At 38.5% G+C, this 27,028-nt stretch overlaps 1 protein-coding gene across 1 annotated transcript in view; it reads right to left on the bottom strand.

The window, feature by feature from the left end:
- Nucleotides 1-26,646, bottom strand: part of SCIN (scinderin) — a 79,795-nt gene extending 53,149 nt beyond the window's left edge. Inside the window, exons 1-3 of the mRNA XM_030308033.2 lie at nt 26,347-26,646; nt 20,295-20,449; nt 15,646-15,807 (exon numbers count right to left, since the gene is read on the bottom strand). Coding sequence (XP_030163893.1) covers nt 15,646-15,807; nt 20,295-20,449; nt 26,347-26,545 — 516 coding nt within the window. The 5' untranslated portion in view covers nt 26,546-26,646. The remainder of the gene's footprint in view (nt 1-15,645; nt 15,808-20,294; nt 20,450-26,346) is intronic.
- Between the last annotated feature and the right edge of the window lie 382 nt (nt 26,647-27,028).

Genomic DNA, 27,028 nt, shown 5'->3' with positions numbered 1-27,028 from the left:
AGAAAAAACAGATACTTAATATCAAAGTTATATTTTAACACAGAAATTTATAAAAATAAAAATAGAATGACAGTTTTGATGTATTATACAGTAAGTAGATTATATTAGCTGCCATTTAGATTAAAACATTGTATGATTTTGACTCAGGTACAGTGTTTAGAAGGTATAGATACAAATGTAAAATAGCCAAATAAAATTTTCTCCATTAAATGTGGTTTAATGAAAGAAAGAAAAATATAATGGTACCTAGGTTTGGTGGGGGTGTGGGAATGGGCATTATCACTCTCTATTTGGGTTGTATAAACTGACACAATCATTTTATGAGGGAAGTTTGACATTGTATCAAAAAATTATACGTGTTTTTAGAATCAGGAAATTCCATTTCTAGTTATATTACAGAAATATTCGGACATGGTTTACAGCAAAACAAAACAAAAAAGCCACAAATGCCCATCAATAGGGAGATGGCTGTATAAATGTTGTTCTATGGATATTGCAGACTATTCCTCAATGGCTTAAAACTGAGGAAAATGTTTAAGTACTGACATAGACAATTATTCAAGTTATACCATCCAAAATAAAATAAAGACACAGAATAATATAATTATATTTAAGTGGAAACAAAATCATAAGCTCTGTTTCTGGGTTTGCAGAAAAATACTTCTATTTATTTTTTTTTTAATTTTTTTAATGTTTATTTATTTTTGAGACAGAGAGAGACAGGGTGGCGAGTAGGGAAGGGGCAGAGAGAGAGGGAGACACAGAATCGGAAGCAGGCTCCAGGATGAGCTGTCAGCACAGAGCCTGACGCGGGGCTCGAACTCACGAACCGCGAGATCATGACCTGAGCCAAAGTCGGACACTCAACCGACTGAGCCACCCAGGCGCCCCAGAAAAATACTTTTAAAGATACACAGTTTTACCAGATGGATAGAGGCATGTATACACAGAAAGAAAGCCTTCAACTTTCACTGTATCTAAGTTAAAAGGTTTTTGTTTTGTTTTGTTTTCTTTTTTAAAGTCACTCACATTTATTAGGTGCCTATTATGAGCTAGAGGCTGAGGATAGAGAGAAGAATGAGAAAGCTAGCAAGGAGGGATTGATATGTAAACAACGAATGCTAATATATTTGCACTACACTCGGTTTTCAAAAGGGTTCCACACAGGGTTCTTCTAGTTAGTCTTAGAGAGCTGGTTACCACAGTGGTTAGTGTGAAGGAGACAGATCCCGGTGGCAACTTACCATCTATATGACCTTGGGTTTACAATTTTCAAAAGAGCACATCAATTAACAACGTCAAAGAATGCCCAAGCATTCAGAGAGATTGGCTCTTTTCTCTGATGATAAGACATTTCCAGCTCAGAGTCTTTTCTTTATTTAAAATTAGTTTACTGATTGGCTAAAATAGGCAAGCTGTCTTCTGGGCCCTAGGGGCCAACTTTGAATCGCAAAGGCCTGGGACAGTCTCTCTGATCCCTCACCCAGCCATGTTCCTGATGCACCTATTCCATATTCCTCTTCAAGAATAAAATACACGTTTTAGGAATTCAAGCCTTTATAAGAAGTAAAATAAAAAAGACTATGTCTTGCAACTCCTTTCACTCTAGAATCTGAACTAGTCTACGTGGTCAAGGAGCATTTCTTTTCTGTTTTTAAAAGAATGGTACACTGCTATTGTTTCCTGTCTATTTTCTTTTCTACATCTAGGTATCTGAATATAGAGAATCACATTTGGAGTCAATTTGAATACCATGCCCAGGTCAGCAGTTAACAGAGTATAAACAAATGGTCGTCAACAGTTAGTCAGTGCCTATCACTGAGCATTAAAATCAGGTGATGGGGTAGGAAAGGTGATTTTGAAAAATACAGATACTTGAGCGATACCTTAGGGACTCTCAGGTGTGTTCTGGGCAGCCCTGTTTTTTGAACGCACCTTAGATGGTTCTAGCATTCAACAAATGCTGAGAACCCCTCAGCCCTGCTGGTGCCCTAGCACATTGCACCTGGCAGGCTTTTACAAAGAATCTGTAACATCTAATTACTCAATGCAGCCAAGCAGGCTTCTCTGCGAAGTACATCTAGCCTCTTGGCTCAGATTTCTTTCCTATGCTATTCCATGAGACTTTGTAAATGATTCTTTTCTCAGTATGTTTGAGAAAACAAACTTCTAATATTTACATTACAGGGAAATATAGGGCATAGATCAGAAGATCAGATCTCTAGATTTCTCAGACTTATTAGCAACTTTCACTACTGACTTGTATTTATATACTTGTCCAACAGGTGTTTATTTTCTCCCTACCTTACTTCAAAGAGATGATATAAATCATACTAAATTTCATTAGCTTCTGTAAAGCATTATGGAAGCTTGGCAAAATGTGTTTCAAAAAGAATTGTAGATAATAATTTAATATAATTATTATTTAATGTAGAATTTTACCACGTTCCATGAAACCCAATATATTTTCTACGATATTACCTTGGGCTGAGAGTTTCTATGTGTAGTATCAGTTCACAGATAAATTTAGTTATAGAAAATATTCCTCACCATTACTGATAGGCCTCAGTTTCCACTTTGAAAATAGCAAAAAGAAAAAAGCTGGAGATATCACAATCCATGATTTCAAGATATACTACAAAGCTACAGTGATCAAAACAATATGGTACAAGTGCAAAAGCAGACACTTAGAATAGAGAACCCAGAAATACACCCATTCCTATCTAATCACTTAATCTATGACAAAGGATGCAAGCATTTGTAATGAGGAAAAAACAGTCTTTTCAATATATGGTGTTGGGAAAACTGGACGGCTACATGAAAATGAGTGACACTAGAACGCTTTCTTTCACCACACACAAAAATAAACCCAAAATAGACTAAATACCTAAATGTAAGACCTGAAACCATAAATTCCTAAAGGAAATTATAGGCAGTAATCTCCTGGACATTAGCCCTAGCAACATTTTTCTGGATGTGTCTCCTCAGGCAAGAGAAATAAAAATGAAAATGAACAATTGAGACTACGTCAAAGTAAAAAGCATCTGTGCAGTGAAGGAAACTATCAACATAATGAAAAGGCAAACTACTGAATAGGAGAAAATATTTGCAAATGATATATCCAATAAGGAGTTAATATCCAAAATATATAAAGAACTCATACAACTCAACACCAAAAAAAACATACCAAAATTAAAAAAAATGGGCAGAGCACCCGAATAGACATGTTTTCAAAGAAGACATACAGACAGATGGCCAAGAGACACAGGAAAACATGCTCAACATCACTGATCATCAGAGAAGTCCAGACCAAAGCCACAATGAGATATCATCTTACCCCTGTCAGAATGGCTAGAATCAAAAAGACAAGAGATCACAAGTGTTGGTGAGGATGTGGCAAAAAGGGAACTCTTATGCACTGTGGATGGGGTCGTAAATTGGTGCAACCACTGTGGAAAACAGTATGGATGTTCTCAAAAATTAAAAATAGAACTACCCTATGATCCACTAATTCCGCTCTTGGAATAAAGAAAATGAAAACACTAACTTGAAAAAGTATATGCACTCGATGTTCACTACAGCATTATTTATAATAGCCAAGCTGTGTAAGCAACCTATACATCCACCTGATAAATAAATGGATAAAGAAGACACACACATACACACACCTGATATTACTCAGGCATAAGAAAGAATAGGATTATATCATTTGTGACAACATGGATAGACCTAAAGGGTAATATGGTAAGTAAAATGAGTCATACAGAGAAAGACAAACAACAAGATTTCACTTAAATGTGGAATCTAAAAAATAAAACAGACAAAAACCAGAAACAGAATCATAAATACAGAGAACAAACTAGTGGTTGCCAGAGGGGAGAAGGGTGGATGAAATAGGTTACTGGGATTAAGAGATACAAACTTCTAGTTATAAGATAAATGAGTCACAGGGATGAAAAGTACAGCATAAGAAATATAATCAACAACATTGTAATAACATTATATGGTGATAGATGGTGACCACACTTATCGTGGTGAATGCTGTGTAATGTATGGAACTGTCAAATCCCTATGTTGTACACCTGAAACTAATACAACATTGTATGGCAACTATACTTCAATAAAAAAATTTTTAAATAGTGAAATCTTATGTAGGAAATGCTCATAAAAATAACAAAACTTTTAAGAGTAGAATTTTCCTTTTAACTCAAGATGACCAAATCACTAAAGAAAGCGTGACAAAATTTCTAATTGGACATGAAAATGAATGCTTTGTGTTATGCTTACTCTTTTGTCATTTATTTTGTGCTGCTATTTCTATAAAAGCAACAGATCATCTTATTTACTAGACTTAATTTTCCATGGTTAATTCAGACATGAAATACAATGAAATATACACTGCACTTATAAAATGCCAAAAGCCAGAACTGTTTAAAGAGTTATATTATTAAAAAACCCTTTTCTTTCAAAGTTGCTTAAGTTTTTCTGCAAAATATATTTCATTTGATCATGGCAGCAATGCATTAAAACATGCTTTACATTTTAAACAGAAAAATCTATTTAAATTTTAAACGGAATCTTAGCAATCCATTAAATTTGAGCAATTTAAATTCTATCACGGGTGGATGATGTGTTTAGGACATCGCATTTTAACAAAGCTCTACTGTACTGAAATAAATGTGTGCAGTACTATTAATAAGTTGTACTGACAACACTTACTTTATTCAGAGGTAGCTGGTTAAGACCACTTCACTCTGTGCACAAGGAAACTCTGTACTCAATTGGCCTTGTGCTTGTAATTTAACTCACCCTATTTTTTGGAAGGAGTGAGCTAAAAAAAAAAAAAAAAAAAAAAAAAAAACAAACCAAAAATGCTACACAGAGCTAAAAAATCCCTGAACTGATGTAATAGATTGATATGTATTACTACAACAAAAAGTTTTCATTATAATTTAAATTGTTTTATTTACAATACTTTAATGGGATTTATTTAAAAAGCCTGTTGTAAATCTGATTTAAGTAGACTCAACATTGAAAATTACAAAGCAAACATGGTTTCAGGGGTAACTATTTACCCTCTAGGATCCTAAGGAATTTGACAACTCAACACTAAATGTTATACTTCTTTGGGAGAAGGGACATAAAACCCTTTGTCAATATGGAAGCATCCATTTGCTTCAGAATGAAATGCGCTTAAATTCTGGCAAATATTTGCTGATGTACATATTGCTTCTGGACACCCTACAGTTGAAGTTTGTGAAATTACAATTAACTCTTAATATACAAACTATTAAAGGAAAACAAAATTACTCTGGATAACTGGAAAAGTACATAAGACAGTAAATATAAATCTGTTACAGGCAATTCATTTGGACCACCAATAATAAGAAATAGAAGGAACTGAGTGAAATTTATGGAAACAACCACACCAAGGACAAAGTAGACGTTTCCAAAATTTCCTTTAAACTACGTGGTCAGAGTTAACAAAACATAAAAGTGCAGTCAAACCTCATTTGAGGACAGGAACTAAGAGCAGAAATAAAACAATGCTCAGTGATGTCCTTGAAGGGAAACAAGATTTCAGAAGCTGAGTTTAAGGAGCACCCACAACTGCCCATGTGATGTTGACTCATAACATGCAAGGAATTCATCACAGACTCATTATTCTTTTGTCTTTTACTAAGTTTTTTATTCTAAATACATCTATAATTTTATAAAAGGAAAAGAGGGGCCAGACCTCTTCCTTTCCCTTGCCTCTACTGGCTTTATTTTTACTGTGTGTAGTTTTCCCTTAGATCTAGTTAACTAAATATAAAAGTTTATTCAGATATCCCTTTCTGCTGGAGGCTCTCTAAGCATAACTTAAACATGGTAATGACTTGTGAGATACCTCCTGTTTCTATTTCAAAACTTTAAACCATGACTTTATTTTTTTTTTAGCTTTTAGACGAACAAGTATTTATTTACATCCTATTTTGTTGTTCAAACCCAAACAAGGCCAATATCATTCACTGACCCATATGTGTATTTTTAAAAACACCTCTGATTGAAGAATGGAAGATGAATGGATTGTGTGTGTATGGCCACTAAAGGCTTGGTGACAAGAAAGGAAGGGATTGCAATATGAACTAGGGCACAGCAATGGTGATGGAGAAGAGAAGAATCGAGCAATAGCTAAAAGTTTAAAGCCTACAGGATTGGTCTACAATGCCCTTTGGATGTATCCTGTAAGACCGGGAGACGGGGACATGACTTGCGCCCTTCTAGACTGGCTGCTGGTAGTGATGTCACGAGGTGACAGCTTTGGGATCATTCCTTTCACAACGATAGTGGGAGGTGGTGAAATTATGTTCTTTATACTCTTCAGACTACTTGGAAAATGAAACAAGTTTTATCGTCACTTTTCATCAAAATAATTTCTGCCAGCCATGTAAGTTGGTGACTTAACTATTTTTAATTCTGTTTACTGGTTTTTCAGACACATAACCCTGAATTTTCCAGCACCTTTAGATATTTGCCATATTGAAATGGTTTTCAATGTTAACTGTACAATAAAATGACCCAGGTTGAGGCCCAAAAACTACTTACACCAAAGTCCCGTCCCAAACCACTAAAATCAGAATCTTTAGGGGTCAATTCATATAGGCATCGGTATTTTAAAAAACTTTTCCTAGTGATGGGGCAACTGGGTGGCTCAGTCAGTTAAGGGTCCGACTTTGGCTCAGGTCATGACATCATGGCTAGTGAGTTCAAGTCTGGCCATCCAGCTCTGGGCTCAGAGCTCAGAGCCTGGAGCCTGCTAAGGATTCTGTGTCTCCCCCTCTCTCTGCCCCTCACCTGCTCACAGTCTCTCTCTCTTTCAAAAATAAATAAACATTAAAAAAATTATTCAAATCTCTTCCTAGTGATTCTAACGTGAAACTGAGAATTAAAACATAAATCATTTTACCTTGGGAGTTGTCTTTCCTAGGGCCCTTGTAATGTGTCTGTGTCTGCATTCTAGCACTTCTCACCTTCTACCTTGTCATACCCCAAGCCTTGTATGTGTCTGTGCCTCTCACCATTTGAGAGCACCTGGAGGCCAAAGGTTAGCTGGTTTCCATCGTTACACTCGGGTACCCAGTGCACACTAAGTGCACAATAACTATCATTCATCCCTACTTTTGTTGCAGGGTAAATTTTAGAAATTTAACAATAGGTTTATCTTTCCCATTATCTTCTCTTGCTGCCTCAAGGCTTTCCCCTTATCAGTCTAATGGAATACATTATTTTTGGGTAATGACAAATTTATTCAGAACAAAGATTTTGTCCATTTTTTTGTTCTAAGGTAAACATTTTTAAGTGATAGCAGACACAAAGTCTGAAAGCCAACATAGGTTTCATTTAAAAGAGCTTTGATTTTGTTAAAGTTCTCTGAGGGAAGGAGTGAGGAAGCAACCAATAGAAATTTGGTTTTGCAAAGCAAGAACCAGAGTCTTGGCCTTAGGGGCCAGAGTGTACTGCAGGAACCAGGGAGCAGGCAGCGCGGTGAAATGGTGTAAGGCTGACTTGTCAGGTCCAGGGAGAGAAAAGTAGATTACAGGAGAACTAGAATCAGATGCAATGAATCTTTGAGAAGAGCTCAGTACATTCCCCTCCAACATATTTGTCATATATTCATCCATGACCCTGAGCATTAGAGTAGAAACACCTGTGGGCAGTGTCCAGGCAATCAGACCAATGTCTACTGGTACAATGTGGGTACAGTGTCCCCACAACTGCATGTGGCAAAAATAAGGGGAAAATATGTATGGGAAAAATAAGGCAGAATTCCTGAGGGGCTTCTGGAATGACTGACAAAACCAGAAAGGGTCTTGCGGTGGATATGTGGACATATCAGATCAAATAAGGCCATAGATATTTTTCCAGCAAAAATCTTGGGACAGAGACCAAAGCCCAAAGCTTAAAACCCAAGCTCAAGAATGAATGAAAGGGCCAACACTCAATGAATGATAGAGAGGAGTGAGAGCTAAAGCCTGCAAACCAGATTCACTTCCGATGTCAATCTCGTCCCCCATCCCCAGTCCATAATATTACACAAACATCCCCTGTACCTGATGGATGGAAAAGAGAATTGGTGAGATAAGTATGATTTGCTTTAATGATAAACAAAGCTCACCTTAATAGGGCAAGATTATTTTATTTTTAACCCTTCTGTAGCAATAGAAGCTTAACTATAAAGTCAAGCTGAACTATAGATAAAAAAAGAGAATTACATCTCTATATACATGACTGCATGAGACTACACGCTTTATGTTGGACAGATGTACATTTGTTGAAACATTTCTTGAGTGACTGTACTTTCTGGGCCTTATAGACAAAGTGAGTGAGTGAGGCTAATAAGTGAGTGGAGAAGCAATATGGAAAACTCTCAAAGTAAGTGTGCATGGTAACAGGAAATATGAGACAAAGGATTGCCTAATTTTACAGGAGTGTGATGTGGGACAGGGGAAGAAGGGAGGAAGAGGTCAAGGAGTACATTATAAAGAAGCAATATCACAGTTGAATATTAAGGATGAGATGATAATGGGATGCTTACCAAAGAAAAGTGTTGCAGAGGAAAAGTGGATTCTAGGCAAAGGAAATAATGTGTGTAAAAGCAAAAACATGGTGACTTGAGGGGAAGTCTCATGCCCAGCACAATGAGATAGTACCATGGTGATGAAGAACACGGGAAGGATTCAGGAGACACTCAGGAAGTAGAAGAGAGTAGACCTAGTGACTGAATGTGCAGCCCCTGGGAGAAGTCATCTGGATGACTTCTGGATTTGGGGTTGGAGGTCTAAATGACTGGTAGCTTCATTCAACTCATAAGAACAAGAAAATACAAAATCATTTTGGAATCAGAGGGTGAGGTTGTAGGTTCCATTTTTAGACTTGTCCAGTGAGGTTCTTATGATATACACAAGAAATATCTGGGAGGTAGTGTGAAATACTGACACAGAGCTCAGGCAGATTTACCAGTGGGTGAGTAGTTGAAGCTTTGGGTGAGGATATGTTTGCTCAGTAAGAATGAGTAAAGAGACAATGATAAAAGTGGAATCCTTTAAGGTCAGGAACAAGACAGGGATGTCCACTCACACCACTGTTATTCAACATAGTATTGGAAGTCTTAGCCTCTGCAATCAGACAACACAAAGAAATAAAAGGCATCCAAATCGGCCAGGAGGAGGTCAAACTTTCACTCTTCGCAGATGACATGATACTCTATATGGAAAACCCAAAAGATTCCACCAAAAAACTGCTAGAATTGATTCGTTAATTCAGTAAAGTTGCAGGATATAAAATCAATGCACAGAAATTGGTTGCATTCCTATACACCAACAATGGAGTGACAGAGAAATCAAGGAATTGATCCCATATACAGTTGCACAAAAAACCATAAAATACCTAGGAATAAATTTAACCAAAGAGGTGAAAAATCTATACACTGAAAATTATAGAAAGCTTATGAAAGAAATTGAAGAAGACACACACAAAAAAAAAAAAAAAAAATAGAAAAAGATTCCATGCTCCTGGATAGGAAGAACAAATATTGTTAAAATGCCAATACTACCCAAAGCAATCTACATATTCAATGCAATCCCCATCAAAGTAACACCAGCATTCTTCACAGAGCTAGAACAAACAATCCTAAAATTTGTATGGAACCAGAAAAGACCCCGAATAGCCAAAGCAATCTTGAAAAAGAAATCCAAAGCAGGAGGCATCACAATCCCAGACTTTAAGCTATACTACAAAGCTGTAATCATCAAGACAGTATGGTACTGGCACAAGAACAGACACTCAGATCAATGGAACAGAATAGAGAACCCAGAAATGGACCCACAAATGTATGGCCAACTAATCTCTGACAAAGCAGGAAAGAATATCCAGTGGAATACAGACAGCCTCTTCAGAAGTGGTGCTGGGAAAACTGGACAGAGACATGCAGAAGAATGAACCTGGACCACTTTCTTACACCATACACAAAAATAAACTCAAAATGGATGAAAGACCTCAATGTAAGACAGGAAGCCATCAAAATTCTCGAAGAGAAAGCAGGCAAAAACCTCTTTGATCTTGCCCGCAGCAACTTCTTACTCAACACATCTCTGGAGGCAAGAGAAACAAAAGCAAAAATGAACTACTGGGACCTCATCAAAATAAAAAGCTTCTGCACAGCGAAGGAAACAATCAGCAAAACTAAAAGGCAACTGACAGAATGGGAGAAGATATTTGCAAACGACATATCAGATAAAGGGTTAGTATCCAAAATCTATACAGAACTTATCAAACTCCACACCCAAAAAACAAATAATCCAGTGAAGAAATGGGCAAAAGACATGAATAGACACTTCTCCAAGGAAGACATCCAGATGGCCAACTGACACATGAAAAAATGCTCCACATCACTCATCATCAGGGAAATACAAATCAAACCACAATACCACCTTACACCTGTCAGAATGGCTAACATGAACAACTCAGGCAACAACAGATGTTGGCGAGCATGAGGAGAGAGAGGATCTCTTTTGCGTTGTTGGTGGCAATGCAAGCTGGTGCAGCCACTCTGGAAAACAGTATGGAGGTTCCTCAAAAAACTAAAAATAGAACTACCCAACAACCCAGCAATTGCACTACTAGGCATTTATCCACAGGATACAGGTGTGCTGTTTCGAAGGGATACATGCACCGCCATGTTTATAGCAGCACTATCAACAATAGCCAAAGTATGGAAAGAGCCCAAATGTCCATGGAGGGATGAATGGATAAAGAAGATGTGGTGTGTGTATATATATATATATATATATATATATATATATATATATAATGGAGTATTACTCGGCAATCAAAAAGAATGAAATCTTGCCATTTGCAACTACGTGAATGGAACTGGAGGGTATTATGCTAAGTGCAATTACTCAGAGAAAGACAAAAATCATATGACTTCACTCATATGAGGACTTTAAGAGACAAAACAGATGAACATAAGGGAAGATAAAAATAATATAAAAACAGGGTGGGGACAAAACAGAAGAGACTCATAAATATGGAGAACAAACAGGGTTGCTGGAGGGATTGCGGGAGGGGGGGATGGGCTAAATGGGTAAGGGGAATTAAGGAATCTACTCCTGAAATCATTATTTCACTATATGCTAACTAATTTGGATATAAATTTTAAAAAATTAAAAATTAAATTAAAAAAAAAAAACAAAGACTCATGGGGGTGGGCAGACCAGGCAAAGAAGAATGAGAAAGAATGGCTTGAAAGGGAACAGCAGCAGGGAGCCAGGGGAGGGGTGATGCTGAAGAAAAGGAGGTGACAACAGTGTCAACTGCGGCCCAGGAACAGAGTGGGTACTGTGCAAAGTGTCCACTGGATTTAGCAGAAGGCATTGCTGATCATAAGATGAACGGATTCAAAGAAATGGTGGGAGTGAAAGTCAGGAAGCGTGGGTTGCAGACTGACTGGTAGATGAGGAAGTGAAGACTGACGTTTCAAGTAGCAGGAGGGAACAATGAGAGAGGGGGTGATAGGTTATAAATAGCAAGGCGAGTGGGACAAAACTGACCAAACAAGTTAACAAGGAAACAGAACATGCCCAACAGCACAATTAGTAACTCACCACAGAAATTCCTCCTCCTATGAAATCCGACTCTCCCCTAGTGGCTGATGCTGACACATATTTCTGAAAGAATTAGATCCAGATCCCAAACTTTGGGAATATGGACTTTTTTCATTATCACTCACCTTCTGTAGTTGCTGATGGCTTTGTTGCAATATATTTAGGTGTGATTTTGTTAGTCATCTACAAGTACCTCAACTACCTCATAGCTTTAAAAATAGTGGGGAAATGATGATTAATAAATTCACCAACATTAAAATACAGTTCAAAAGCCCTTCTCCAAAGATTCAGTACATTCCAGGTTCCTAAGATCTAGCCATGTTCCATATTATTTTCTGAAAATACATTAAATATAAGAGCTATTCTAAATCATCTTCTAAAATGCTGATGATTTTCTTAACTTTCAAAGTGATTAAATTGATTGAGGTGGTTACACTGTCATATCTAGGAAATATTTACTGTAGTCTCATATCCTATAACAGCAAATATATGGCATATCATATTAATGATAGTGATTGTTTATCAAAAAGGTTGGTTTCCCTCAAACACAATCAAAATATAGGATTTAGATAATATCCATAACCTTAGTCTTGGCCAGCTGGCTCTAGTTAGATGAGAGCTTTAGATGTCTAACCTACTTTTTTCATACCTGTATAATAAAACAAACTTGAAGAAATTGCACTGGCTTCTTTTTGTACTCTCTAATGCAGAAAGTGGCTATGAAATTGTGAACTCAGTTACTCCTATTAAAATATTATAATAGAGAAAATTTTGTTCTGATGTCCTTCTTTGTTGACTGTGACACACCTCAAAACTAAAGTCCCCAAGGTAATTGCAAGATCTTATCACCGTTTAGAAATTATTGGCAACATACCAACTGGTTAAAGGTTAGTAACATAAAAAGAGATCATGTGAGTAAAAGAGAATGTATGTAGTACTCCAATGCTTGATTCTTACGAGGGTATCCCTTTGGGATGTAGAATATTTCTACAAATAAGAGATAATCCAACCCAATGACCTCCACAACAAAATTACTCCAAACGTCTCTAACCAGGCATGAAAGCAGGAGACAACTTGGAAGTCATTACAGGTAATTAACTATATAAATGAAATGTAATTTACTAATAAACGAATAACACGAATGTCCTTGAATCTCATAATACAGGCTCTGCCCCTATTTTATGAGCCTATATTTATGGGTCATACTCTTCCATGGCAGATATTACCCATGGGAAGAGAAAATATGTCATTGGAACTACAATCTTCCTACCACAGCACCCACCTATCTACCCACTGTGGAAGCTCAATACTTGCTCAAGAAAATAATAGATGATTTCATTAATAACACTACTTTCAGTAGATTTTAAGGTAGATTAGACATAATTCTGAATTCAGCAGATTCTGTTATAGAGCCACACCATCTTATATCCTACCAAGTTAGCTTAGTATAGTGAAAAGAATATAAATTAAGACTAGAAAACCCCAGGTCACACCCAGGTCACCACCCAACCTGTATCAATGCAAGTGACTTGCTCACACCCTGTATGACCTTTTTTCTCTAGTGAAACCACAAGGACAACTGTCATTTCCAGATGTGACTCTGTGTCAGAGGAGACTGAATCATAGTCAGCAAAGGTTAGACGTACCATCAGAAACCAGAGTCCAGACGGAAACAATAAATGAAGAAGTTAGGGCTTGAAGAGGTTAACGACTTGCTCTAGATGAAAGAGTAGGTAGTTGGAAAGCTGAACTGGAAGCCATTCATGGTAATTAAACAGATTACTGCATGTATGGAGCAATTACATTACACATACAAAGTTATGTTAAGAAAAATATTTTCAAGTAATGGCAGTAATGAATTACATTATCAACGGGAAATGCTCTTCCGTTTAGGGGCCCCAAAGATTATCTAATCAAATACCCAGCTTTTATCGATGAATCTGAGGTTAAAGTCAATTTGGACGAAGACTGAAGTCTTTTTTTTCTATGAAAAATAGTATCTTTTTTTAAAACATTTATTTATTTTGAGAAAGAGAGAACACACGCAAGCAGGGGAGGGGCAGAGAGAAAGGGAGAGCGCGAATACCATGCAGGCTCCTTGCTGTCACTGTGGAGTCCGATGCAGGGCTCGATCCAATGAATGGTGAAATCATGACATGAGCCGAAATCAAGAGTCGGACGCTTAACTGACTGAATTACCCAGATGCCCCGAAAAATACTATCTTATATGTTAAAACACTTTATGAATTATCAGAAGATAAAGGGCTAGAAAATGTAAGTGGTGAGATGAATGTTGAGGTAGACAATTTATTATGTATAGGCTTGAGAGACTCTGAATGTTTTAACTGGCTTTGGAACTGTGTGGCTTGATGATACATGTGGGCATACATTTGTGTAAGTTATGGTGTTGGCCTCAGAGAAACAGAGGGATGCAACAGTGTCTGTTTTCTGCCTTGACCCAAGGGTCAGGACTTGAGGTGGTTAGAATGGGTTAGCATTTAAAGTTGAAAAGGACTTTTCCAAGAAATTCATGGTGCGATTCAGGGAAGCAGTACTGCCATTTTGGGTGCATATGTCTAAGTGTGACACTGAGAATTGTACTTTGGGCATTAATATTATGATCTCAACTGTGTACACAAGCTGGTGTGATCGAAGGCAGTTGAATTACACACTAGCAGTAAAACAAAACAAAACAAAACAAAACAAAAAACAACTATAGGTGTCTCCTTAGAGAAACCCATGAAGTTTACAGCTTGGGGCCATTTTCCAAACAATTTATAACCTTAGCACACTTAATCTCTGTGCTGTCACCAAATTAATACTGCTTAAACAGAACCTTGACTTTGTAGCTCATTTTCAAAATCCTTAGTGTCCCTTCTCCGTGCATGTGGAATAAACACTTTGGGCTTTTGTCTGATGCTTTCAACACCCCCCCCCCCCAAAATACTGCCCAAGGAGAGGTAGTAAAGTAAAACACGCAGGTGGGAATCTGACATCCTGAGGGTCCAATCTTGGCTTCACCATTCCCTGGCTGTACAACCTTGAGCAAATTCCACAGCCAGTGCAAGCCTCAGGCTAACCGAAGCAGTACAGGTCAGAGCCAGAAATGCTCAGCCCAGAAATGTTAGGAACAGTGAGTAGGATGCTGATGTCCATGGTGTAGTGAGAATTATGATCATGAGGAGGATGCGAAGGGCATCATAAATGTGCTCGTGTCTTCCCGCCTTCTCAACTTTGCCCATGGGTTTTCAATGGCAGGGAATGCCTTTTATTTCTACTTTATTGTATTTCCACCTTACAAAGTTTAAAAGCCCCAACTTCAATCCCACCTTCTAGAGGCCACACAAGACCCTGCAATACTACTTCTTTTCAAGGTAACAATGATTAATAAGTATACCCAAACTTAGAGGGGCCTCTCTTCCTGGAAGAAAAAATAAGTCAGATGTTGCCCATCCCATTAAGATGATACTTGATATTTTACTTGTGCCTTTTAATTTAAAATAATAAAAAAGTATGAAATAATATAGTGTAGGGTACGAGTGATATATATACTAAAATACCTCCTAAAACCCCTCAGGCAGGCTGTTTAGACTCATCCTGTATCCATTTGAAATTCTAGAAACTTTGCTTTCTGGGGAGATCAATTTTCCCCTCACATAATGTTTCCACACCCAGTTAAGGACAAAAATAATTAGCGGAAGCTCTGTTCAGACAGAAGGGTAAATATATTAAAAATTATTCAATGTGTGTTCTATGGTAGGAAGAACTAAATCACTACTCCATTCTAAACCTATCAGAGAAAATAAAAACTTTGAAGTCCCACTTTGTGTTATTTAAATACTTGCCAATTTGTCATATGATATGATTGCCTCTCACATAAACATGACCTCTTTCTAGTGTGTAGAAAAGGGGATTATCCTCCATGGCAGGTACATTGGATTTGATCTGATGACAATTCACTTTCCTTTAGATGTCTGCATGTATATATAAGACTTACCGTGCCAAGGTCAATGATGAAGCAGTCACCCTTGTTGAAACTGTCCCAGCTAAGAGGAACTTCTGTGGCCCTGACCACTCTTCGACCCTTCACATGCAGGAGCCTCTTAGCGGTCAAGTCATTCGTGAGAACATGATTCAGCCCAGATGCCACACCTCCAGCCTGATCAGTGGGAGGAAGAGAGAAAACAAAACAAAAACAGATGAGGCTTCTAACTAAATACAAAAACATATAAAACCAAGGTGAACAAGCCAAAACTGCCTGTCAGACCAAAATAAAACTGCACCTAAGAACATGTGAAAAATTAAGTATGCAGAGGAGAATGACTTGGCAAGTCAACACTTTTTTTTTTTTTTTTTTTTACTTCTTTTTGTTTAAGGCCTTTTGTCTTTCCTGTTTTAACCATTCAATTTAACATTGCAAGTTTTTACTTCAGTGCATAAAACCTGGTACATAAATGAGAGGAAGCAGTAGCTCTTATCCTTTGGGAACTAATGATTCTCAAGTCACTGAGTGAGAAGGCAAATAAATTTCAGGGAAGAAAGAGACAGGCAGATGGGGAAGACTCACAGGTAACAAGAACAAGAGAGGAGAGAACTAGACACCCCCAAATTCCCATGACACACACAGTGATAGGACAGAGAAGGGGGGGATGAATACTGGCTAGGTATATAAGTGGATCCTATTTATGGTCTCTGTTATAACATTATTAAAAAATCTTTCTTCCTTTTGTTTCTTAATATGCAGGCCTGAGTATTTATACCCTAAATTTGGTTGCACATCCCAAAACAAAACAAAATGAAACTATGTTCAATCAAAAAAATGTTAAAAGACAGGGTCACCTGGGTGGCTCAGTCAGTTAAGCGTCCAACCTCAGCTCAGGTCATGATCTCACAGTTTGTGAGTTCGAGCCCCGCATCAGGCTGTGTGTTGACAGCTCAGAGCCTGGAGCCTGCTTCAGATTCTGTGTCTCCCTCTCTCTCTGCCCCTCCCCTCCTTGCGTTCGGTCTCGCTCTCTCAAAAATAAATAAACATTAAAAAAATTTGTTTAAATAAAAATTGTTAAAGAAAATAATCAGATCAAGTACATCTTCTTACCCTATTTGAAATCAGGCTTTACCTTTTCATTGTTTTCTACAATTAAATGTTAGAAATAATATTTATTTATTTCCATAATTAATTATGAGGCAATATGCATAATAAATATGTAGTGTAAGCAAATCACTTTTATTGCTCAAGCCTCCTACAATAATATGGTAAGAAAATCAGCAGTATAGGAAACCTGTAAAATAATCTAATTTTCAACTTTATTACATAAACATACAGAGTACATCCAAAGAAAGAAGTTAAGTTGCCTATGTAACTGTCAGCACATTCTTGAAATTTCCACTGACTTTAAATTTCCACCATTCTCCAAGAAAAGACCCTCATAAATAGAAAGGTTTTATTAGTATAGGCTAAATGTTGACTTTGAGACAATTGTAACCACAAATTTTAAGAAATACCTAATAATTCCTCAGCCCATAATTTTACAAAGAATGCCATAAATGAACAAACTAGGTATTATACAATAAAAATAAATATGTTTTCATCTATATACTACTGTTCTTGGCCATTTCACTTTTTAAAAAATAAGTACATTATCACCTGATAAACAGTGTAAGAACACTGTTATTTGAAAAAAGTTATAAAATACAAAACAGACTTAGACCAAGGATACTTACATAACATTTAACCTAATGTCATATAGTGAACCATCAGAGTGATAACCAGTCTGAACATTTAACAGTATTTTAAAAATTAATTTTGTCTTTAATATTTGATGTGAGAAAGGCACAAAAGAAAAACTGTAAGCTTCTATATGTTTGTATTTGATAGTAAGTAGTTCTGTAATAATGTTTGAATTAACCCTAGAAACTCCCAGTCTCTTTCTGCTTTCACAAGGCAGAATGAAAGCAAGGTACATGGGGGCGCCTGGGTGGCACAGTCGGTTAAGCGTCCGATTTCAGCCAGGTCGCGATCTCGCTGTCCGTGAGTTCGAGCCCCTCGTCGGGCTCTGGGCTGATGGCTCAGAGCCTGGAGCCTGTTTCCGATTCTGTGTCTCCCTCTCTCTCTGCCCCTCCCCCGTTCATGCTCTGTCTCTCTCTGTCCCAAAAATAAATAAATGTTGAAAAAAAAAATTAAAAAAAAAAAAAAAAAGAAAGCAAGGTACATGATCCTCTAAGTCAGTGGCACCATAAAGTTTTGCTGACTGATGGATGTTTCAAGGTCGCTATTACAATCACGGCTGAGAGCTGGTCTTGAGCTTGGGAAAGGTGTGATTAACCAGAGATTTAATATAAGGGAGTAGTGGCAAATAACAGTCATCTATAACCCCCTAATCCCCTTAAAAACCTCATTAAAAAAAAAAAAAAACCCTCACATCATTTAAATGACATGAGGAGATGGTCTTAATGTTGCCTAGCTGAATCTTTACATTATACATGGTAACTAAACATGGCTGTTGTTGGCTTGGTAATGGTAGGCTTTGCCAAATTGTGTCTGTTCCAAACAGACACAATCCTGTTTCATAGGGTAATCTTAAGTAAGAAATTCATGCCAATATTTGAACCATTTATTTATGTTTAGAGCATCATAGTATAATGATTACCAGCTTAGGCACTGAAGTCAGATGGGGGCCTAGTCACTTAACAGCTATTAGATCTTGGCAAGTTACATAGTTCCTCAACAAGTTTGCTTAGTTACCTTAATAGGGTGGCAATTCTGGAAACTGCAGCATGGGGCACTACTTGGATTACATGAGATAATACCCACGAAGGGCTTAGCACATTCTTGGAAGCATAAAATTAAGTATAACATAATAGTCTTTGCTATTCTGGGTAGCAAGTTATCTTTGCTTCCACGTTTCCTATCAAGTACTTTGCAACTGTACGCATTGTCATCTGCTCAATGTCACTGATGATAAGACAGTGAATTGATTTTTTTCCTGATAAATTTGACCTCCATTGGCAAATATCTTATTTCTAAAATATGCTGATTTGTGGCGGTTTTGACATTGATAATTAGAAGATAATTATCTTATAACTGTAAAAGGGCTTTTTCATGTCCACTTTTAAATATGTATCCAGAAGTTTGATTTCAGTAGTCCTGCTAATAGCCAGAAGGATTAATAATACCACAAGTTCTTACTGATTGCATATGCACTATATATGTATTTTATTATTTAATTTAATCTTTAATCCTTACAACACCTATTTGAGGAAGCTTTTTTTTATACCCATTATATATTTGGGGAAACTGAGCACAGTTGCCCTGAGGCAAACAAGTTATATGTAGCAGAAATGGGTTTATCACCAAGATGATGTCACAGTAAATGCTTTTAGTAACTACAAGACCCAGCTTATTCAAAATGTTGAGCTCACTGACAAAGGAAGTTTCAGGATCATTTGACAAAAACTGTCGGAACTCATGTGAATTAAATAAAATTGGAGGCAATGGTTTCATATTTAGGGTTGTTCACATCCTAGAGTGAAAAGAATGATTTTAAGAGAGAAGAGAACTTATGAAGTATTTATTCTCATCTCCATGGCATCACAAAATATTCATTAAGGCTCTGACCAGGTAAAAGTAGAAACAAACCCCGTCACTGTAGTAGACAAATTTAATATATATTCAGAATTCTGGTTTAGCTCTGAGGTTTTAGGTCTTCAGTAGGCTAATATGCTCAGAGGGTGAGGGTCAGCAGAACACCTGTTAGAGCAGGTTTGATTTTGAATAAGATTGCTTCCAAACGGTTTGTCTAGGGAGGTATTTCTGACACTTTCACTCAACACTCTTGGGGGAAGGGGGGATTGTGAAGGGTGGCCAGTCTGCAAGAGTCATGGAGAGAATTCCAGAAAAAAGGTGGTCCTTCGTTAAAGGTTGCCTTAAAAGGAGAAAACCATTTAACTTGTTTTTGTTTTTGTTTTCCCTCAAAACAAAGCCAGTTGATGATTAGTGTTTCAGGCCAAAACACATAAATGGGGCACATATGTGTGTGTGTGTGGTAGTATATGTATATTTGACTTTGTGAGGCTGAACCACACATATATTCAACACAGTGTTGTTTCATTTGTATCATTTCCAAGATCAAACCACACTATTTGGGAAATGTGTGTATAGCTCTTGCTATTAACTGGAATAACAACTGTTATAAATATTGTATTAACCTGTTCCAGAAAAACTGAGATTCCCAAGTCCTGGGTTATTTGCAGTAAATTCAGATGTTCTCTAGAATAGCATTAAAAAAAAAAAAAAAAAAATTAATACCTAAGTTGCCAACACTTAATTTGTGAAATAACTCCACAAAATTTTTAAGGGCTTTCCTGTGACAACATGCCTGAGAGCTCTTAACTTCATTAAAAATTGACCTGTTAAATGAAATTAAGTCAGAATTTTTCCCATATTATACCCACATTCCACAAGCGTTTAATGAGCACCTACTGTGTGTCCAGCAGGCACTGGTATAAATTAGTAAACAAAACAGACTGAAGCAAAAGCAAAGCAAAAACCCTGTCCTTCATGAACATTCATCCTGTGAAGACATGAGGTGTGAATGCATGGGAAGAGAAAGGGGGTCATAATGGAAACAATTCGAGAGAACTGCTTACCTTGTATTTCAGACCTCCTTTGAAGTAGCCAACAAAGTCAGTAGATTCATGGCCTTGAAGTTCTCTACTCTGTACCGGCTTGCCACCCAAATAGTCATCCATCTGAACAGTGAAGATGGCAGCAGCTGTGCCTTCATCCTGAGTACACTCCTTTCCTGAAATTGCACAGGACAGCACGTCACTACTCGAGCAAGGCAAAGGACTAAGGCAGAACTTGTGATAAGAAAAAGCTCAGATATTTTCTTTGAGTTACACAGCAATATAATAAATGGTCTTGGGCGGAACAGTCTTTTAGCAGAAATGGTGTAATATAAAAATACTACTTTGCTAATATCTAAAAGAATTTTGCTCTTGCTTTCCAATTCTCTTTAAAAATTTTTCTAAAAGAAATACTGATGTCTGTATACGCTTAAGAAGATATAACACTTGGGGCGCCTGGGTGGCGCAGTCGGTTAAGCGTCCGACTTCAGCCAGGTCACGATCTCGCGGTCCGTGAGTTCGAGCCCCGCGTCGGGCTCTGGGCTGATGGCTCAGAGCCTGGAGCCTGCTTCCAATTCTGTGTCTCCCTCTCTCTCTGCCCCTCCCCCGTTCATGCTCTGTCTCTCTCTGTCCCCAAAAAAATAAATAAAAACGTTGAAAAAAAAAAGAAAAAAAAATAAGATATTAACACTATATTCTAGTAGGATTCAGATTCATTTGGTAACCAGATCAGACTATGAGAATGTTTTCCAATTGTTTCAGCCTTTATTACCGTCGATCTTCAGGCTTCCAATAAGTCACTATGTTAATATTTGTAAGGAATATGAACATCATAGGCCATAGATAAATAGCTTTAAAAAAGCAAGTGGTTTGTAGAATGGGAAAATGAGTGTAACCTGACCTTACCCCTCTTTTCAAGTACCACAGTCCGCACTTCATTATCTTATTGGTGTAAGATCCTATTCTCTGAGGGGAAAGGGAGAGTAAAGGAAATAGACGCTAACATCTGTTGAATGTGAATGTATGTACTATTATCCCAGGAATTTAACACACAACACACACTTAGTTTTCACAATTCTAGTACAGATCCCATCTAGCCAACCTCACTGAGGTCAAAACACTAATTCAAGGGGCGCCTGGGTGGCGCAGTCGGTTAAGCGTCCGACTTCAGCCAGATCACGATCTCGCTGTCCGTGAGTTCGAGCCCCGCGTCGGGCTCTGGGCTGATGGCTCGGAGCCTGGAGCCTGTTTCCGATTCTGTGTCTCCCTCTCTCTCTGCCCCTCCCCCGTTCATGCTCTGTCTCTCTCTGTCCCAAAAATAAATAAAAACGTTGAAAAAAAAAATTTAAAAATTAAAAAAAAAAAAACAAAACAAAACAAAAAACACTAATTCACATCCTTCAGTGTACACAAGGACCAGAGCTGGGACAGTCCTGAGAGGAACTCAAATTTTATAAAAGACATTCCAAAACCCTTGCTATATTTGAGCTGTGTGCAAGTCATAAATGATTTTAGAAATAACAATAGCTAACATGTATACATTTATAGTATCCTTGCACTGGGCCAGATACTGTGCTAGTGCTTTACATGGATGATCTCATTTAATCTTCAAGCAACTGCATGCAGCAGAAATCTTTCCCACCATGTCACAACAAAAGAAATGGAGGCTTAGAAAGGCCAAGTAGCTTCCCTGAGGTCATAAAGTTGACCTTTGGTAGAACACAACCCAGAAGCGGGTTTCCGTGATTCTGAAGCACAGGCTTTTAGAAACCACAACACCAATAGAGAGTTTTTATACTCAGATTCTCACAGCAGAAACATTCTGTGATATCTGGGGTAGTTATTTTCCTCCAGGTGTAACTGATGTAGAAAAGTGTAGAAGTTATAACAATACTATAGTTCACCTGAAACCCCCATATGGTGAGTATTCACTAAAATTGAAGAAAGGAAAACAGTCAGCTATATTAATTTAAGAAGAGTATTTATTTACATTCCTCCCTTACTCTCAAAGGGGACCTGTATAGCTAGTTATCTTCTCAGGAAAAAAAAAATCCACTAGCTAGAAGAATATTTGCCATGGTATCAATTTTGTGAACTTCTTGTGGTCAAAGGAAAAAAAACACATGAAAGTTTACAGTCCAAAAGAATACTAGTATCATTCTTCTGCCCACTTTCCCATCCATAAATGAGAATACTAATAAAGGCAAAGATGTAGATTTGCACTGAGATGTTTTAAGAGGGAAGCTTAAATCAAGGTTAATATCAGAAGTTATCAATATCAAAATTTTTATCAAAGTTTTAATATCAAAATTTAAAAAAAAAGCACAAATACATAAGTACAGCACAGCACAGAATGCAGACACCAGGATACAGACATTGATACAACCCACTTATCTTTGTCATATTTCCCCAATTTCACTTGTGCTGATCTGTGTGTTTGTACATTTAGTTCTCTAAAATTTGATCACATGTGCAAATTCATGTATTCGTCATCCCTGTAAAAAAAAACTGTGCAGTTAGATCACCAAAAAATCCCTTAAATGTTGCCCTTTCATAACTACCACCACCTCCCACCTGCACCGCCCCCTTCCCACCCCATCCCTAACCCCTGATAACAACGAATGTAAAATTCTATAATTTCAAGAATGTTTTATGTACACGGAATCATACACCAGGGAACCTTTTGGCATTGCTTTTTCTTTCACTCAGCAAAATTTCCCAAGGATTCATCTGAGTTGTGCGTATTGTTAGTTTTGTTCCTTTTTATTGCTCCGTAGTGTTCTCTGGTATAGATATACCACAGTTTGTTTAACCAGTCACCTGTGGAAGGATATCTGGGCTAATTCAAGTTTTTGTCTATCCAAATAAAGCTGCTATGGACACCTGTGCGTAGGTTTTTACATGAATCTAAATTTTCATTCCTCTGGAAGAAATACCCATGAATGCAATTGCTGGGTCATATGGCAGCTCCAAGTTTAGTTTTATAAGAAAGTGTCAAACTCTTCTTCATAATGGTTGCACCATTTTATACTCCCCCCTAAGCAATGTATAAAAATCCAGTTTCTCAGCATCCTCACCAGCCCGTGTATAGTCTAAGTTCCTTGTATTGTACACTGCATACTGCAATCCAATTCTTTGGATTTTCAGTGCCTCGCAGACAGCCAAGCACAGACTAGATATACTACAAATGTTTGCTACTCTCAAATACATTTATGTAAAGTTTAAAACTGGAAAGAGAAAGGATAGGGGTGAGCGGATGTTTGTAGTGTAGGCCCAGGATGTGACAGAGTAGCTTTATTACCCAGTCATGCCCATAGTCATGATGCTCTAAGGAACTAGAAGCAGAAGGTGGATGCATTTAAACTGCTAGGTGCAAAGCTAAAAATATTTTTTAGGAAGGACCAATGCAACAACTTTTAAGTTATAGGCAATAAATTATTATTTTGTAAAGTAAATAAAGAAACAATAATAAAAGGGAATAATCTAAGATATGCAAGGGCATCGCAGAAAGCCAAGGAGGGAGAGAGCAGGGAAGAGGGCTCTTCCTCTATTCTTCCATTCTGGGTCCTGCTTCTCCTTGTTTCCCCTTTCCTCCTCTCACTTGGCCTGTTTCTTTTTTCTCTCCAATGCACCTTTTCCATCCCAACCTGGTTCTAATTTCAGTGTCTTTCATTCTCCTTCCAAATGATTTACAGTCAAACCTCCTTTCCTCCCGAACTTTCAGCTCTCCCTCTTGGAACTTTTTCTCAGTCTGTCTCTCTGATTAACCCTCATGAACTCATACAAATTCAGGTCCTGGGTAGAATATTTTGGATGAAATACAGCTAGCTTCAGGGAACTAAAGGAGGAAGAACTGCTAAACAATTCCATCTAAAGGCCCTGGTTACTATTTTACTCTAAACTTTTCCATGCTCCTCATGATTTTCTCTTGGAGTCGATCCCTCCCAATTATCCTCATTTTCCTTTTTTCCGTCAAAGCTTCTCTACTTCCCTGCGTCCCAGAAATACAGACACTCTCTTTTTCATGGTGTTTAGCACATTTTATCTGTGTTGGATCACTGTTCATCTTATTGTATCTTTGAAGTTATAAACTTTAAGGGAAGGCTCATAAATTATTCACATGCAAAAATGCCTTACACAATGTTGGACATACTGAGTAATTACTGAATTCACTTATTACTTAACATATAACTTCAGCTTTAGCAAGTCTTTAAAATCATGAAGTGTTTCTGCCCAAGGCATTTTCTATTACAATTTTTGAAATTGGTGACACCTAAATGAATAATGTGAATAATGAGTTAATGTGAATCTGTAAACCCTAAAAAACAATTTGCTTAATGAGCTTCTTTGGATAAGAAAGAATCTATAAAATAAGAAAAACAAAAACCAAAAAAAATTAAAAAAAAAAAACACCTGTATTCACAGCCCTCTTACAGTCTCCCAACAAAGTCAAACTTAACTGTTGTCTACAGCAGGATACAAAGTCCTTTCACACCTTAATTGACCAAAATTTCAAATGTGGTATTTCAGACACTCTTATTCATTCCAGATCCAAGTTCTGAATACATAAACCAAGATGAGAACATTACTATTCTCTCTGGCATCATTCATTCATGAACATGGTTTTATATTAAGGTTTCAGTGACTTCTGGTGTAAAATTTAAATCAATCAATGTCTAATATGATAGGAATAGTGACACTACACTAGGAAACCACAATGTGCTTGGAACTCAGCTTGCACTCCACCAAGTAAGCACAAAATTGTAATATCGAATGCTATAATAAAAACAGCCCTTTTCCCTCATTATAGTTCTCATTTGGAGTGTCTGCTGAGGTGTTCACTACCACTGAGAGCATCCTTTCTCAATGTTTTCTGCCATTCTATTTCTTAAAAGCTTCAAACGTTAGAAATAAAAATGATGGTTTTTCAAGGACTTCAAAGTGTGTGTGTGGTTTCGTGTTCTCCCACAGGCTCAGGAATAAAGCTAAAAATATAGAAACAGAAGTCTAGGGGAGGCAATCTAGTCTAAAAAGAAGGCAGTAAGTCTCAGATAATCAGCACGTTGTTAGAAGGGGTGTGCCCACTGGCACAGGATCTTACGGGGAGAGGTTGGACATTCAGGATGTTTACGAGTAAAAGTAGAAGGTGGAAAAAGTGGAACACACAAGGCCCAGTATTCTGACATCCTGGCACGAATGCAGCCCAAAATAATTACTACTGCTGAAGGAGCTGTTTTGTTTCGCACGGTGCCCTTGTTCAAGTAAATAATAATATTTTTAAAAATAATTATCATAGTAGAGCAACTCATCTATATGCCATATAAAGCTATTTATTTATATTGACGATGTCTGTATTTTTTTTTCCTCTCTTCCATCCAGGGTCGCCAACACCTGATCAACAAGAATTTCTGTTAGCAGAACGCGTGAGCAAGTTGGTCTTGATTTAAAGCCACCCAGAGCATTAACCGCCGGCATTTGTGGACAAACAGAAGCTGGGGCCTAAAGGCAAAAACTAAAAATAAATTAATTAGAGAAAAGGGAGGGGGGGCGGTTAGTTCTCGCCAGCTGCGGCGGACGCCTGCAAACTTGTTTGACTGCATCTCCTCCCAGACAGGGAAACCAGGACTGAACTTGTCGCAAGGAGAGCGGGACTTGGCCAGAGCCGGGGTGCGCTAAGCAGCGGCCCTGGGCGGGCGCGGGTTTGCAGAATGGAAGGTGAAAGGGGGAGAATCTGGGGGAACCAGTCTCCAAACCCGGGTGATGCGCCTGACAAAGGTCAAAGTCCATAGGATAAGATTGCTCCCACCTCGTCGCGCCCCGCGTTTCCTGCCGCGTTCGCACGAGCGGGCTCTGGCGGGGAGAAGGCGGCCAGTCCAAAGGGGGCGGTCGGGAGGGGGCGCGACAGGCGCGACGGGTCTCCGGGCCCGCCCGGTTTGCGACTCCCCTCTCCCCTAACTTCACCTGCACCTCACCCGCCCCCCCCCCCCAACCTCCAGCCTGCAAATCTCAGCTTAGCCGCCTCGCCCCACCCCGACCTGGGCGCGTCGTGGTCTCGCAGCCTGCACCCCCTTACCTAGCCAGAAGTGCAGGCGGTAGGAGAAGCCCCGGCTCGCCCTGGCCGTGTGCAGCACCAGGTACGCATCCCCGACGTAGAAGTCGCCGTAAGCGCTCTCGGGCACCGGCACGAGCTCCAGTTTCTCGACCCTCCAGACCTGCAGCCCCGCCTGCTGGCCCGCTCGGGCGAACTCCTCGTGGTACAGCCCGTGGGCCATTGCTCCTGCAGGCAGCGCTCTGGGCAAGGGGCGGGGCACCTCGTCGGTCTTGGAGTCGGACTAATCCGAGATGGGCAGAAGAGACTGTGCTCCGCGACTTTATAGGGCTCGCCTTGCGGGGAGGCGGGGCTCGGAAGCGGGAGGGGCTAAATACCCTAGGCGGGGTTGCTCGGGTAGCAGGGGATTCCCTCTCAATCTGAGCGATGCGCCTAGCACCCACCGCCTCCGCCCTAGTGTGAGTTAGCAGCAGATTCACAATCTCAGAAATCGTGAGATCCGAGAGGAATTTACAGACACTCCTGGAAATGCCTCCTAGTCTAAGGAAGGACATTTTTTTTCGATATCAGATGGAGGAGATTAACAATTGAAACTCTGACGGGTGCAACGTTCTTTTAAAAAGAAAAATGACTATCCAGGTAACAATCATAATCACCAACTCCATCATTTCACTTGCCAGTCGCTCCATCTCTGGTAGCCGAAATT

This window comes from Lynx canadensis, chromosome A2, assembly GCF_007474595.2.
Source record: "Lynx canadensis isolate LIC74 chromosome A2, mLynCan4.pri.v2, whole genome shotgun sequence".
In the NCBI taxonomy this organism is placed as follows: Eukaryota; Metazoa; Chordata; class Mammalia; order Carnivora; family Felidae; genus Lynx; species Lynx canadensis.
This window is presented reverse-complemented; position numbering and strand designations above follow the sequence as displayed.